The sequence below is a fragment of the Pezoporus wallicus genome, unplaced genomic scaffold, assembly GCF_028554395.1.
Source record: "Pezoporus wallicus isolate ANWC-B61680 ecotype Strahan unplaced genomic scaffold, APGP_CSIRO_Pwel_v1 scaffold_6362, whole genome shotgun sequence".
Taxonomy (NCBI): Eukaryota; Metazoa; Chordata; class Aves; order Psittaciformes; family Psittacidae; genus Pezoporus; species Pezoporus wallicus.
The window spans coordinates 7874976-7889892 of record NW_026637663.1 but is presented as its reverse complement, the minus strand read 5'-3'; the positions used below and the strand labels follow the sequence as shown (position 1 = coordinate 7889892).

At 45.5% G+C, this 14917-nt stretch overlaps 1 protein-coding gene across 4 annotated transcripts in view; it reads left to right on the top strand.

Moving 5' to 3' along the window:
* Nucleotides 1–4579: 4579 nt before the first annotated feature.
* The window catches only part of TRIM67 (tripartite motif containing 67), a 39569-nt gene continuing 29231 nt past the window's right edge, over nt 4580–14917 (top strand). For 2 of the 4 annotated variants that reach the window (XM_057406990.1, XM_057406991.1), the window contains exons 1-2: nt 4581–5805; nt 12061–12156. In XM_057406990.1, the coding sequence (XP_057262973.1) occupies nt 4897–5805; nt 12061–12156 (1005 nt within the window). In that variant the 5' untranslated portion in view covers nt 4581–4896. Of the gene's footprint in view, nt 5806–12060; nt 12157–14917 lie in introns of all 4 variants that reach the window. The other 2 variants (XM_057406989.1, XM_057406993.1) reach the window with 2 other exon arrangements.

Sequence of the window (14917 nt, the reverse complement as noted above, 5' to 3'; positions counted from 1 at the left end):
CACTCCACTGCAAGCACAGCAAAAAGAGGGGGCTCCTTGCACAGGAGAAAAGCCAAGATATCCCTGGAGTAATTCCAGAGGCTTGCAGGCTGAGGTAGTTTTACAACATCACAGAAACATGACATCTTATTTTTCAATAGTCCTCACTGTAGGTTAGTGCCTTTTGTTCTTTCTTTTCAACACAAATTTGTTAAGGAGTGTTGAAACCAACCTCTTGTTTGTCTGTGCCAACCTACCACTTTTTTTTTTGTTTAAAGTAGTATTTTCTTCTGTATCGAATTCTGTTCATAGATGGCTAAAATAGATTTAAAAGTGGGAGTATTTGTCAAGCAATGTTTAGGAGCAAGCATCATTTTTTGCCATTTAACCATCATAACAAGCATATATTCGGCAGACAGTCTGAATAAAATTCCATTGTATAGAATTGTCCTCCTTTATGAATTATATTTTTTATGGCAGATTTATGCCTCTGACAGAGAAAATTCAATACGTAGCTGTATTTCTATTATACATACAGTCTTCTGCTAGCCAACAGATAAGCTTTTTATCAGCAGCTATGCTTCTGTGGCACTCTTCTGGGCTCCTGCCAAGCTCTGCCTTCATTCCTTTCATGAACAGATCAATGTGCAAACATCTGAAAACCTTAAATAACATAATAGCTACTTGAATGCATGCCCCAAAAAAGCCCCAGAACCAAACTGATTTCAACACTGCTACACCAACATAATGTACCTAAAGCAAATCTACAAAACCAAGGAAAGAAGGGAAAGCGATTGCACATACCTACCATTTCCAAAGCTGCCCTGCCCCACAGTTTGTATACATCAGCTTTTCCTCTAAGCCACGGTGGGACCCCACCTTCCCGTGCCTCTTTGCCACATCACCGCTCAAACAGAACATGCAACACCAGCATCAGCCAGAGCTGGTAATGTTGGGAAGAAGAGTCTGGGTAAAGAACGTGATGAGGAACAAGTAGAGGGGAGAGATCACAGTGTGGTGTGTTGTTTGTTATGCATAAGAACAAAATTTGGAGGGGGTACATGTATCAAAACACAGAGCCACCGGTTAGTGCTCCAGTCTAAAATTCAGAGATGACCAGCAGCTGCATTGTCCACAGTGGCTGTCAAGGGTAATTGAGCACTATGCATTTATCAGGAAGCAGCAAGAATCTTCACCTTCCACTGCCACACAAACAGATGACATTAGCCCATTTTGTCTTCTCTGCTCTTGTGAACTAGAGAAGTTCACTTTGGTCTCCTTTTTGCAATGGGATAAGCACCTGTGGAGAGAAGACCCTTTTATTCTGTTACCCTTCAAATGGGAGGATGTGTGCTTGGAATGATGCCTGTTAGCAGGAGTGATGCTGGAATACTAGAATCAAAAAGTTCCCCATTGGGAAACAGTGGTCATAAAAGAAGAAAACAGAAGAAAGTGAAGTGACCTTGGTGGACAGCCATTGAAGGAAAAAAATGAGAAAAGAAACAGGGAAAACTGATTGGAAAGTTGCCCATGTGAGGGCAATATGACTTATAAAAGGGTACAAAAAATGGAACATGAAAGCACGCACCTTCCCCCCAAAACCCCAAACAAACATAAGCATACGCAATGAAACAACCGACGTAAAAAGATGAATCAAATCTCTCTCCTTACTGAGGGGTTATACTGCCTTATCTTTTTTTATATGAACTTATAAATATATTTCATTAGCTTTTTTTCCTGTCAGGGGGGGATATAAAAGATGCTAATAAGTTCTTACAGAAGGTAAATAGTTTAAGGGGATGATACTAGTGATCCTGAAGTATTAAAATAAAGATCAAAGCCAGGACTGCCAGAATAGGGTTTCTAGGTTATCTATATACCATTACATCTCTAAAAGATTAAAGACTCATTTGAACATAAAAAGATGAAAAATCGTAGGGATCATCTCCATTATAAAAATGGCTTGATTACAAAACACAGTAAAGGCCTGATTCTCTCAGGCTCAGACTGAGCTGGTGTTTTATGAATAGATCTATTAAAATTAGTGGGATTGACTTGGTGTGATCTGTTTCTCAGCAAGAATAAGGGTTTCCAAAGTCAGTCCTGCTCAAGCTTTCAACACTTCAGTCAGTTTCTGTTCTGGCTTCTGGAGCAGTAAGGATGACAGCAGCTTTTTGGCTGGTCACCTCCGTTGTCATCAGCAGTGCAGTTGTTATACAGATAAATATTTGTCATAAGGAGTGAAATCTGTGCTCTGCAACTTAAACCCATCAGATCATCAAGTATTGTTACAGTAGGTGCTAGCTCCACCTGGTGCCATGGGGATGAAGGTTTCTGCATTCAAACTGTAATTCCTTGGAAACGAGCTGTTCTGGGATGAGTGGGATAAGTAAACAAGTGCACTAGGCCACGCAGCTCTCCCTTCTCTCAGAGCCACAGCAATCATGGGCATAAACATTTCAGACATACTGCTGAAGTAGGTGAAAAAGACCCTGAATGAAGTAAAAGTCAAACCATAGTACCGAAAAGACCAGATTGCTTTTTTTTTTGTCTCTGTTTCAAATGTCACCTGTTATGGCAATGTACTCTCAGGACAAATGAGGCTTGTGGAGAGGACAAGTAAAGCTCAGTTTGAAAGAGGGTGGTTGTCCTTCAGAGGTGGTGTTTCTCTTCTCATTTCCCTCTGTAGTCAAGCACAAACAGCTGCAGGTCTTTACATAAACTCTAGAGTAGCACTCAAAACAGAAATGTAAAATTCAGTATATTAGAAGTTGTAAGCCCCAGCTAAGAAGTAGGTATAAAGGAGAGCTGGTTTGTTTTGGTGTTCATATCTTTACATTTCCATCACCTTCTGTCTGATACTTCATTTTGCTCAGATGTCTCAGACTTGCTGCTACCGTTACAAATGTTATGATCATTGGCAGCACACAGTCCAGGTAGAGAAAGCAAGCAAAAGTAGAGGAAAAAGCTACAGTGCCTTCCTAATAATTTTTAGGATTATGGCTTCCAACATAGACTTGAAATCTGTGACTTGGATTCACCTATAGGTCTGAAGAAATCCTTAGCATGCATCCATTCCTGCTGCTGACAGATGGCAGAGCAGAGAAGGACGACTATGAAGATAACAGCATTTCACTCACAGCTTTGTCTTGCACTGTAGTAGCATAGGGTTGCTGTGAAATCAATGGTGTTTCAGAACATTTCTTGCACTGCCAAGGTTTCTGTCTGGAGGTAGCCCAAACACACAGTCTAGAAACTCTCAGTCTCGGCACAGAGGTCACACAAAAGAAGATTCCTAGCCAGCAGACAGGCAGGTTTATGTGGGTCAGAGCCGTTTCTTTTTGTGCCACGAGCCCTGCCTGCCCTTTCCACCTTCAACTGGGGAACTACAAAGCTTTAAGCCCCTCAAAACCTTTTTCCCCCTCAGCTTGTCAGGAAGGTGGCTAGGCAAGATACAGGAAGGAAAACCTTCAACTGGGGAACTACAAAGCTTTAAGCCCCTCAAAACCTTTTTCCCCCTCAGCTTGTCAGGAAGGTGGCTAGGCAAGATACAGGAAGGAAAACCACGGAGAGACTGAAAAAACCTGGAAGTTTTAATATATTCCTACTCTCTGTCCCCATTGCTCCTTTTCCATGCATCAACAGTTTTAATAATCTGGAAAAAGCAAAACCTGAAACTGGAAAATCCTTTCCTACCCAGTGTCACAAAATGCTCATCATATACTGAGAAACATTATGATGAGAGGCAATGCATTTAATATGTTCTCTCTCTTACTTTAGTTCTGCATTTGTAAAATAGCTACTCTGAAACAAACAACTTGCATTTTAAAGCAAATAAAATATTAGGATCTGCTTACGGAACCAAAGTTAATACAGAAGGGGCTTTTAAACAAGATAGATGAAGAAAGAAATAAATAAAGCAGTGAAATCACTCTTACGTGTAATCTCTCTCCACTACAAAAATAAACCACTGCTACATCTACGCTAAGCATATGTAGAGTAAACAAAACAGATGGAGGATTTCCCACTGCTGGTTCCTTTCTTCTAAGGGTGGTTATTTTCAGTTCATAAACTCTCAGCTGTCATCCCTGATTTATCCCCACCACAAATTTCTGCCGGGGTTACCCGGCTCCAAGCTGGGGCGATGAGGCACGTCTCCCAGCTCGCCACTCTTCCCTCCCTTCCAGCCACAACGTTTGTACCCGGGGTTTGTGCTTCTCTTGTAACCCTAGTTCCGTTCTTCCCTCGAAGAGGGCCTGACATTTAGCGCACCCCGTTTGTGCTCCCGCATGGTGAGATGTGTGTGAAGGAGAGGCACGCTCTGAGTCTGTTGGCAAGCATCCTCTTTTCTCCAGGGAGGGAAAAGGCGCTACTAGGGATAAGGAAACCCCGCCTGCATTCAGCCCACTACCCAAACAATGGCTTTATTTAAACATATAAAGACATCGCTGCACAGAGATCCTTTAAAAAATGTTTTCGCCGGAGAGAGAGACCGACCACTTATTTGCTGGAAAGGGCTCTTCCCGCCCCTTCCTACTCCTGCCCTCCCTCCTCCCCCCGCCTCCCTTCCCCGTATATTATTACTCTATGCCACCAACGTTAAAACAGCCCCACCGCGCTCCCTGCCCGCGCCGCGGGTGCGAGGCAGCCCTGCCCTCGCCGCACGCACCCGCCGGGCTGCTCCTCCGGCCCCTTCCCCGACCCGGCCCCGGCCTGGCCGCACGGAGCTGTCTACCCACGGCGGGTGCTGAACTGCCCGACGCGGCAGCGGTGGCCGGAGTCCTCCCGGCCTCTGCCCGGCGACCGGAGCCGAGGTAGGAGGCGGCGGGCGCCGCGGAGGATGGGGGAAGCCGGCGGCGACCCCGCGCCGGCCGCCTGAGCCCGCCCGCGCCCCGCACACAAAGCCTGGCAGCGGCCATGGAAGAGGAACTGAAGTGCCCGGTGTGCGGCTCGCTCTTCCGGGAGCCCATCATCCTGCCCTGCTCGCACAATGTCTGCCTGCCCTGCGCCCGCACCATCGCCGTGCAGACCCCAGAGAGCGAGCAGCACCTCCCGGCCCTGCTTCACCCGCGGAGCCCCGCGCCGGCCGCCGCCGCCGCGCCGGGGCCGGGAGCGGCCGCGGGCTCCGCCGCCTGCCCGGACTCGGAGTGCGCGGCGGGCGGCGGCGGCGGCGGGGACCACGCGGACAAGCTGAGCCTGCACAGCGAGACCGACAGCGGGTACGGCTCCTACACCCCCAGCCTGAAGTCCCCCAACGGTGTGCGGGTGCTGCCACTAGTGCCGGCGCCCCCGGGAGCGGCGGCCGCAGCTCCGCGGGGAGCCGGCCCCGCCAGCTCGTCCCTCACCTGCCCGCAGTGCCACAGGAGCGCCTCCCTGGACCAGCGCGGCCTCCGCGGCTTCCAGCGCAACCGGCTGCTGGAGGCCATCGTGCAGCGCTACCAGCAGGGCCGCGCCGCCGCCGCGGCCGCCGCCAAGTGCCAGCTCTGCGACCGCAGCCCGCCCGAGCCGGCAGCGGTGCTGTGCGAGCAGTGCGAGGTGCTGTACTGCGCTGCCTGCCAGCTCCGCTGCCACCCGGCCCGCGGGCCCTTCGCCAAGCACCGCCTGGTCCCGCCGCCCTCACACCCGGGCGCCCCTGGAGGCGGCGGAGACGGCGGGAAGGGGGCGGGCGGCGGCCGCAAGCTGCCGACGTGCGCCGAGCACGACCTGGAGAACTACAGCATGTACTGCGTGAGCTGCCGCAGCCCCGTGTGCTACCAGTGCCTGGAGGAGGGCAAGCACGGCAAGCACGACGTCAAACCCTTGGGCGCAATGTGGAAGCAACACAAGGTGAGACCCAGCGGTCAGCCCGGAGGAGCCGGGTGATGCTTGGCACTGGGGTTTGTCCCAAAGCCCCGATGTCAGGTTGCGGCTTGTGGGACATAAGGTTACTTCACATCCTTCACCCTCCCTGACTTTTCTTCCCTTGGCATGGTGTTCTTAGGTCTCTGGTCCTCCTTGCCTGCCCGTTGACTCTGCAACCCCTGCTCAGTGTCAGAAAACCCAGAATCCCTCCCATGTTGGCCTCACCGTAGCCAGGAAATTTTAGGCTCATCCAGGACTCAAGCAGAGACCTGGGATTAGCAACTGTTTCACTACCTTGTTTGCCTTCCACAGGGTCCTTAGCCATCCCATCCTCTCACAGGTGGCAGCAGCTGCCTGTGAGGAGATGGAATGGACATTTCTTCTTGCACCACCTCCCTTTCACCCGGGATTCAGCGCAAGCTGCCACAAATATTTTCCACCACATGTCAAGGAAGAAGAGTGGCCCAGAACCACCCAAGGAATTTAGGCAGGAAAGCATGATAAGAAGGATAGTGGGATATTGTATTGTCTTCTGGGCCTCAAAGAGGTCTTACTTCCCCCTCAGTTTCCAAAGGGGCCAAGACGAGTGGGTGGAGGGACCTTCATGACACAAAGATGAGTAAGGAATCGTGGGGTGGATGGGGTTTGGGGACAAGCAGAGCTTTCTCTGATTCACATAATATCATAGTCTGATTCATGCTTCCCTGAAGCAGTGCACCTTAGCCCACCTGGAGTCCCTGAGGAGACACCAGAGCCTGCTGCTTCACTACACAGGAGCTTTGCCGAGGTCTGGTAGAGCTGCTGGGTCACTTGGCCATGCTCTCCTGGTTAAAAATAAAACTTTGCAACCTGAATGAAGAGCAGAACATGATCTTAGGCGTTGAAAGAGTGGATGAAGTTAACATTCTGGTTAAAAATGGTGGTCTCTGGAAAAATGATTAGTTAATACATGCGAATGTACAGAGGGGACTGTAATACCTGAGTGCTGACAGCAGTCCTCTGGAGCATCCTGCTGCACTGGGACGAAAGGACTTCCCCCACAGCTGGGCAAAGAGCACCTGGCCAGTGCTGCTGCCCACAGGATTACATTCTTCTCACTTCCTGCTGCAGTTAGGTGTAAAGGAAGCACCAAGAGATCATTTCAGATGCTGCAGGAGAGGATGAAATCAAGAGCAGTCTCACCATCTCTCAGCTTTGGGGTGGTCGGGCACAAGCTAGGCTAAGACATTTGGCAAGGCAGAAAACTGACTTTTGATTTTTAAGATATTAAAAATATGCCCCTTGGGTTATTTGCATAGTTTGTCTATCTGAGAAAGCAAAGTTCTTCAGGACATGTTTCAGTTTGAGTGCTCTGCCAAGGGCTCAGCCATCTCCTCCCTAACATGAGGGGTATTTGTGCAGAGGAGAAGTTCTCTGGGCCCAGAAGGAGCAGGTTGTGAATTCGTAGCTATTGCTGGTAATGCCAGCGGCAGAACCCACTTTGGAGCAGAGTTATTTCAATGAACAAGGACTGAGTTCACTGTTCAAGTGTGGCTGATGTTCTGGAGAGTGTGAGAGATCAGCTTGTGCTTATTATGTTCTACCTTGAGCTAAAACTGTTTAACGCTTTTCTGAACAATGTGATAAACTCTGGTGTAATCAGAATCAGTCATTTTCTCTCTTTCCCACTATCAAATATTGTCAAAAGCATGAACAGTCCCCCAGTGGGTACTTTTTTCTGGGACTAAGGTATCATAGAATGTAATTTTCTCCTGATTTACAGACTCAAACAGTGTGAAAAATCTAGTGAAAGAAAAAAATACTCAAAATTAACTAATTTGGGAACTCTGAAATTGTGCTCTTGTGACTATTACTTTTCCCAGAACAATGCACTTGGAAGAAAATAAATATAATGGGACTGTATAACCAGACAGCCTAAATCATCAGCTCACATCCACTCAGATAAACTGGTTTAGAATTACATACTTCTGCTTAGAAATTGTTCTCAAGTACAGCAATTCCTACAAGTTTATTACCTGTAGTTACTTCATCCAAACCGTAAGTTACTTACATTGAGTGGCCTGCCAAATGTAATTCACTTTTTATGTGTTCTCTCCAGATGCTCCAGGTGTAGCTGGTAGAGACAGCTGGAATGGCTTGACCATGAGAGTTCTTAGCTCAGTAGATCTGACAGACTGACAGTTGTTCACCTGCTTACCTCCCTTTGAGGCCAGAGACTGGTATTCTTCACATAAGAAGGACTGCCAGAGCCATTTCCCCACTTCTCAGACCACAGTTTCATCCCACAGCCACAAACTTCAAACTTTTTTTCCTATTGACTGTGTGGAACTGCTTTTCCAGAAGCCTTGCTCACCTTCAGCTTCAGGATCCATTTCCATTCCTCTTCTCGGTTAGCCTTTTCAAACTGTTTGACAACTTCTTTGTCTGGGCATTATATAGTGATCTAGTGGCAAATCGCAGAGTGCTTTGCCTTGTCTGTACAGTGCTGCAGACCATGCATTGAAATCATGGTATCATAGAATGGTTTGAGTTGGAAGGAACCTTAAAGATTACCTGGTTCCAGTCCTCTGCCCTCTTTGTAGAGACACCTTCCACTAACAAAGGTTGCTCAAAGCCTCATCCAATCTGGCCTTGAACATTGCCAGGGATGGGGCAGCCACAGCTTTTTGGGGCAACCTGTTCCAGTGTCTCACCATGAAATGGTCATTTACCCTCAGCTTTAGTGCTGGCATGAAAGCTGAACTCGACTGGCTGTCTCCCGTTAATGGCTCGGGTTCCCCATGGCGCTGCTGTATGTAACTCCTCTTACAGAGAAATTAAAAATGATGTAAAATAACAACAGGGTTCCAGTGGCATAAAATTGTGAAAATCCACTAACTCAGCTGGATTCTGTTACATTCATCTGTATTGAAAAGTGCAGCTGGACCACCAGTTTAAGGTTATCAATTAAGACTGTGTAAGTTTTTTTTGCCAAAGATAAGTCCTTTTATGTCTTCATGAGCAGGAACAGTGACACCATTGTCAGATTTAAGTTGGTAGGCCTTTTGATCTACCAGTAACAGGAATGATCGTGGACACATTTCACCTTCAGGACAGTGGACACATTTCAGACAGTGGTCACATATTGCCCATTTAGATTGGGCAAAGCTAAAATAAATACGTATTTTTGGGTGACAGGGTTTAGTGTGAGGTGTCCCTGCCCATGGCAGGGGGGTTGGAACTAGGTGATCTTAAGGTCCTTTCCAACCCTAACTGTTCTATGATTCTATGATTTTATGATCTATTGAAACACTGAAAAAAGTCATAGCTGGATAGGTCTCTGAAAGGCAGGCAAGCAGGTGACTGAAGGCAAGTGTTGGAGTCCAAATACCTGTTATTATTTGCTGGCCTAAAGAGTTGTGTTCCCCCCAGAATGCGGGCTGTTTCAGAATTCAGCACCAGAGTGAGCTTATCTGATCAATAGTTAATATGCTACTAAAGAGAGACGGAAGGAAAACAAGTTAAATGAGCATGAACTGTTCGGTTGAAAAAGGACATGGGCATTATCTGGTTCATTTTCTAAAATCAAAGGAAGCGTCTGTCTTCCATGCCTACCTGAGTTTAATTACTCACCCTTGTTACCTCTCTCTGTGTTCCTGTATTTGATAGAAGTAGAAACTTGGTACCCATCTCCAGCATTCACATTATTTGCTCCTAGACCAGGTATTCAGGTAAAGATAACACCAGCTAGAATACTGTTTGTCAGGAGTTATTAATTGTCACAGTCAGTGGAGCTAGTAACTTTTCAGTTTGGCTTCCAGTAAATATTTCTGCAGTATGAAAGATTGCTCTGAGGGTACAGGGCATTTTCTGTGGTTTGGTTGGTTTACCGAGGGCTTAGTCATGGAGCTCTATTTGATTTGAATGGGGAGTGCATGATTAAATTCCACTGCTTTGTAAGGTATCCGTTACAAATGCTTGGAAAAACAAGGCTATTATCTCTAAGTGGGTTTCACAAATGGAGATCTGGTCTTCTCCTCAGCTTCACGCTGCAGTTGCATTAATGCAGCCACAGGTTTTAATGAACACGGCTATTCACTCATGAGCCCTTTGCGCAACGACATTGTTGAGTTTCTATTGCAGCAATTTGTGCTGGGAGTGCTGTGAGCGTGCCGGGATCCAGGAATGACTGCATGGATTGCCAACAGTACATATGCCAGTTACAATTTGCCTGTGGTGATCAGTTTTCTATAGCTGCTGTGGGCCTACATACTGCTTTTGGCTCTTCTTGTCTGGTGAAAAGCACTTTGAGATGATTTGAGAGCTAGGGTAGATGTGGAAAAAGTGGAAGTATTACTTTTGTCTGGACCAGCCCTTGGTTTCGATTTGAAAGAAAGGAACCCTTGCCTCCAATTTAGCTGGGCCAGTCAATGGCAGGGCATATCATGCTTTTGCTACCTATTTCTTTCCCGCTTCCTCCCCAGCCATGACTGGAACCCTTTCAAGGACCTGGAGTTTGCTTCCATGATCTCCAGTAGCATTCATACCAAAGATCATAACTTTGTATTTTTGTGCAGTGACAGGAGTTTGTTTAAGAGAATGCAAAATATTCAAATATCAAGAAACAGACACAGTAATGTATCCTCCCGTCGCATGTTACAAATGAGTTGTAGTAGAGCATATTTTGTTTTCAAATTTAGCACAAATGTAATACCTACAACTAGGCTAAAAGGCAAAAGTTTGTGTGAATATGAGGAAAAAACACTAGGATGGCTTCTTTCTAATTCAATCCGAGATCCCATTCAGGGTTTGTACCCACTTGCCAGAGAGGTGTGTGGAGTTAGGCAGTACCTCTGCCTGCGTAAGGCTGCCTGCCTCAGAGCTGGGTGTGAAATGCCCATGAGGAGTTGCCAGGGTCTGCTCTTTCCTGTCCTGCATGAGTAAGTGAGCACAAAGGAAGGATGAGTAGGAGACATTCAAGTGGAAGGTAAGCTCAAACCTTTGGCAGCCTGAAGAAGTGAGCTGTGCCCTTTTCAGGGGTGATTAACTGCCTTCCAGGAGCAAGAGGAAAACAGGGAATGAGTGGTGCCTTACTGAATTTCAATCAGGTCTCCTCTTAGAGGCTCATAACCTTTGTGCCTTCCTACTTAAAAGGCTCTGTCTCAAGGCACACCCTAGTCCTAAGGAAACAAGAGATGGCAACCTCCTGAGAGCCTGATGATAGCAAAGATGCTCCATCTTCCATTTCCAGTTGTCAATTATTGTATCTGTTTGGTGAGGATAATTAAGTAGGTAGGCATTGGCAATCTGGTAGTTGCCAAGTCTGCCTGAGAGGTAGACCCACAGAGTCTAACCAGCAGGGCACTCCCAATGGGACCTATCTGGTCACTTACATTTGCACAGAGAAGTAATGCTGGAGCTGGGCTTGCCATGTGCTGATAAGCAGAGCAGTATGGTTTCTGTAATTCCAGCCAGGCTTCCAGGGAAGTTGCACCAGGGCTGCTCTACTCAGACCATGGTGGTTCTGGGTCTGCCGGGGGACAGAACCACTGTTTACTTCCTGTCTTGGAAGTCCATTAAGAGCCTCCGGTTTGGCTTAGGGATCCCAGGTGCCAGCTGAGAAGAGGGGAGCTTAGGTCTTCAGTGTGTACATACAAAAGTCATATTTCATATGTCTCACCAGTAAAAAGTTAAGAGGAAGGGTTTTTTCCAACTTCTCCGGGAATATTCACCCTTTTGTTGGATTGGAGCATAGGAAAATGGAGCCCCAAAGGGACATTACTATGAAGTCTGAAAATGCAGCTTTATGCTTGAAGTCCTATAGTGTATCTCAAATTTGGTAAGGTCTACCACATTTAGAAAGAGTTAACGCTTTGATGAAAAAAAAATTAGTGACGGTTTGGAAAGCATTTGGGGATTTTTTAGCATGACAGATGCTACTGTGTAAGTGTAAGACTATTAGCTCCTTATATACGTGGGTAGCTGTCTTATAAAAAGATATTTTGACTTACCAAGTTACTGCAATAAAATGGAATGTGCAGACACAATACTTGATTGCCCCCACACGCAAATTTCACCTTTATTAAATTTTATTACAATGAAAATCTTAGCTATGCTTTTCTAGCACAAACACGGCACGTTAAGAATACATGCGACAGCAAGTAAGCCTTTTAGCACATTATTAATCATCAAACCCAAGGATTACTAAGAAACACATTTGCATTTTATCTCTAATTTTCCCTTTTTTTTCCTTCCTTGCAGGCACAGCTCTCTCAGGCTTTAAATGGTGTTTCAGATAAAGCAAAGGAAGCAAAAGAATTTCTGGTCCAGCTGAAAAATTTATTGCAGCAGATCCAGGTAACTGCAGAATATTAGCTGTTTTGATAATACCGTAATCAATAGAACTGAGTGAATAATTCATTTGATGACTTTGTCTCCTGTGCTATTCTCATATTTCCTGGAATCATCTAAGCTTTCTTGAATAGATTTTCTAGGCAAATTATTCAACAAATAATGCCTGCAAGCCCTTCTTACCTTCTAAATTGTTTGTTGTTTATTGCAAGAAGCTGATACTCGATACTGGACATTTAAGCTGTGTTGATTAGTATTTGATTGAATCCATCGGTCATGTGTCTGGACTTCTTCCTGACTAAAATTGCTGGAACTGAGCATTTAGGATAAGTTCTCATTTTAACACATTCAAAATTTACTACTTGCTTTCCATCTTGCATTTTCTAAAAAATGTACTAGTTTCTGGACAAAATCCAGTCAACCTGTATATTAGGGTATTTGTAGGAAGTAAAAAACAGAACAAAGAAATGCTGCTAAATCAATGTGGTCATTTACTGAAGTAGAGGTGTTTTCATACCTGTAATTGTCCAGCTTTAATAGTCAGAAAAGGGCTCATGGTGAGTGCAGTAATTGAATGCACAAAACCAAAACAAAACCTGTCCTATTTTCAACCAAATTTAGACTCATCACTGCTGGAGGTCAGATGATCCTCAAGGTCTTTCTTACCCTGCAGAACATGGCTGGGAATGTGCCACCATAGTTTGAGCTATGGGCACAGTGCCCAGGAGAGGACACTTGCTATTCACAGTAGTGGTGCTCTGTGGTGGTGGGTTTTCTGTGGGATATACATCATCTGCTCTATGACATGCTCGCTCTGCTGCTCACTCATCTTCCATCAACAAACAAGTCTTGTGCCTACTAGTAACAGAAAAAATGAAGTAGAAGTTAAAAAATCTGTATTTCGTTTAGAATTTTATCAATAAAATATTCCACTTAATACCCTTGATGATGAATTTGTATCACAAATGCTGCCCAAGCTCTCAGGTTGCCACAGGGCAGCATAGTTACCCACCCTCACAGTTTTCTGTGGACAAATGGGAAAGGGAACAAACCAAGACTGAGAAATTGGTGGGAAAAAAAGCACATCTAACTGAAAGAAACCGACGTGAAGCCATCAGCTGGTATCTGTCACGTGCTATATTTTGGACACAGTGTAAGGTTTCTCTGTACTGACTTATTTAAAAGTTACATAGCTGATCTAACCTAGTCATTTAGACTTCTTTCTTTGCTGAAGGAGAAAGATGGACATCTTTAGAGAGCAGTTCTTCCTATAGGTATGCACAGCTAATTTAGGATGGAATAGCTCATTCAAAAGGGTAGTCTATCACCAATCTTGTCTTGGGTCATCTAGCGCTATTAAAAATCTATTTTTCCCTCCTGAGACCTAAAGGTGGTCTATTATGACTGTTTATGACTTTGCTGTAAAATCCTTTAAAGTGTTCCAATAAAATCATTGCCAAATTGCTCTGCATAAGGGAGCTGCTACAATTAGATCAAAAGAGCAAGCCATTTATTTAATGCTGCTGATTGCTAAAAGAGTAGTCAGAAGAGGCAATATCACCCACTGACATTTAGGCATGTCTGGGCACAAAGCTGAATCTGGCCCTCATATGTTGAACCAGACACCATTGCGAGTCTAGTAAGGACATGGAATTTCAGCAGATGGAAACAGCAGGACTAATCAACTGCATATGTATTTCTAAGTAAAACAAGGCTAGGCAGAGCTCTGAAACCATCAGCCACACACTTTAACCCCTAGTGAGCTCCCTGGCATGGTTTTCTCCCATGGCAAATTGCACTCTTCTCAGGTGATGCTCAAGCAGCATTTGGTGATAGCACATACCAGAGAATGCTGCTGGTAGACAGGTTCGATACAAGCACACTATTTGAGGGGAAACGGTTAAGACCTGTCCATGAACTAGTTGGTGTCTTCTGGCATCTGGGCAAAAAAACCCAGTTCTTGGACAGTTACTTGTGGAGGAATAGGTTTAGCCTTCATGCATAGATTTATATCCAGAATCACGTATCTCAGAGCAGGTTATTTCTAATAAAAGTCTTACGGTGGTTGCCTAACATTTACCCCTCAGCAAAAATGTCTTTAAAATATATGCTTACACAAAGGAGTAATTTGTACATTTTATTACCCTGTCTCAACGCACAGCAGACCAGACAGCCATCTGCACTCTATTTCGTCTCTAGTTTGCCACAGCTACAAGGAGCTGTGCTTCTGTGTTGCTGGGAGCAGTTTGTAAATTCATTACTTTTCTTTTCCATGCTTTGTAGACCTGTTGTTTCCCCCTCTTTTTTCCTTCCCTTCTTCTTTCTGAGGTCACTTTTAAATGTTTTGACCTCTTCTTTTCAGAAGCTGCCTGTTCCTCGTTGCTTCTGTTGCTTCCTTGCTCCTTGTTGCTGTTATGATCTGATTTTCACATTTTCCCATCTGCTGTAACAATTCCATCTTTTCTCACTTGAAGAGGCGTATTGCCAAATGTTTGATGTGTGAATAGAAAATGAGGAGAGAAATTATGCACTACAGCCATCAACTAATTTGGGCTCTGTACGCAAACCTGCACTTCAAGGGTAGCTGGATGGAAATGGGCTTAAGGGGGAGTTGAGTGTGATATAAGCCAAGGAGGGAGAGATGCAAACAAGAAGAGTCTAAGACAAACCTGTGAACAGTAACTGAGCTGTCTGGTGCCTCTGCACCCACCCATCTTGCTGGCAGGTCTAGGACTGTGATGGTGACCTGTCAAGGAGGAGCAACCCT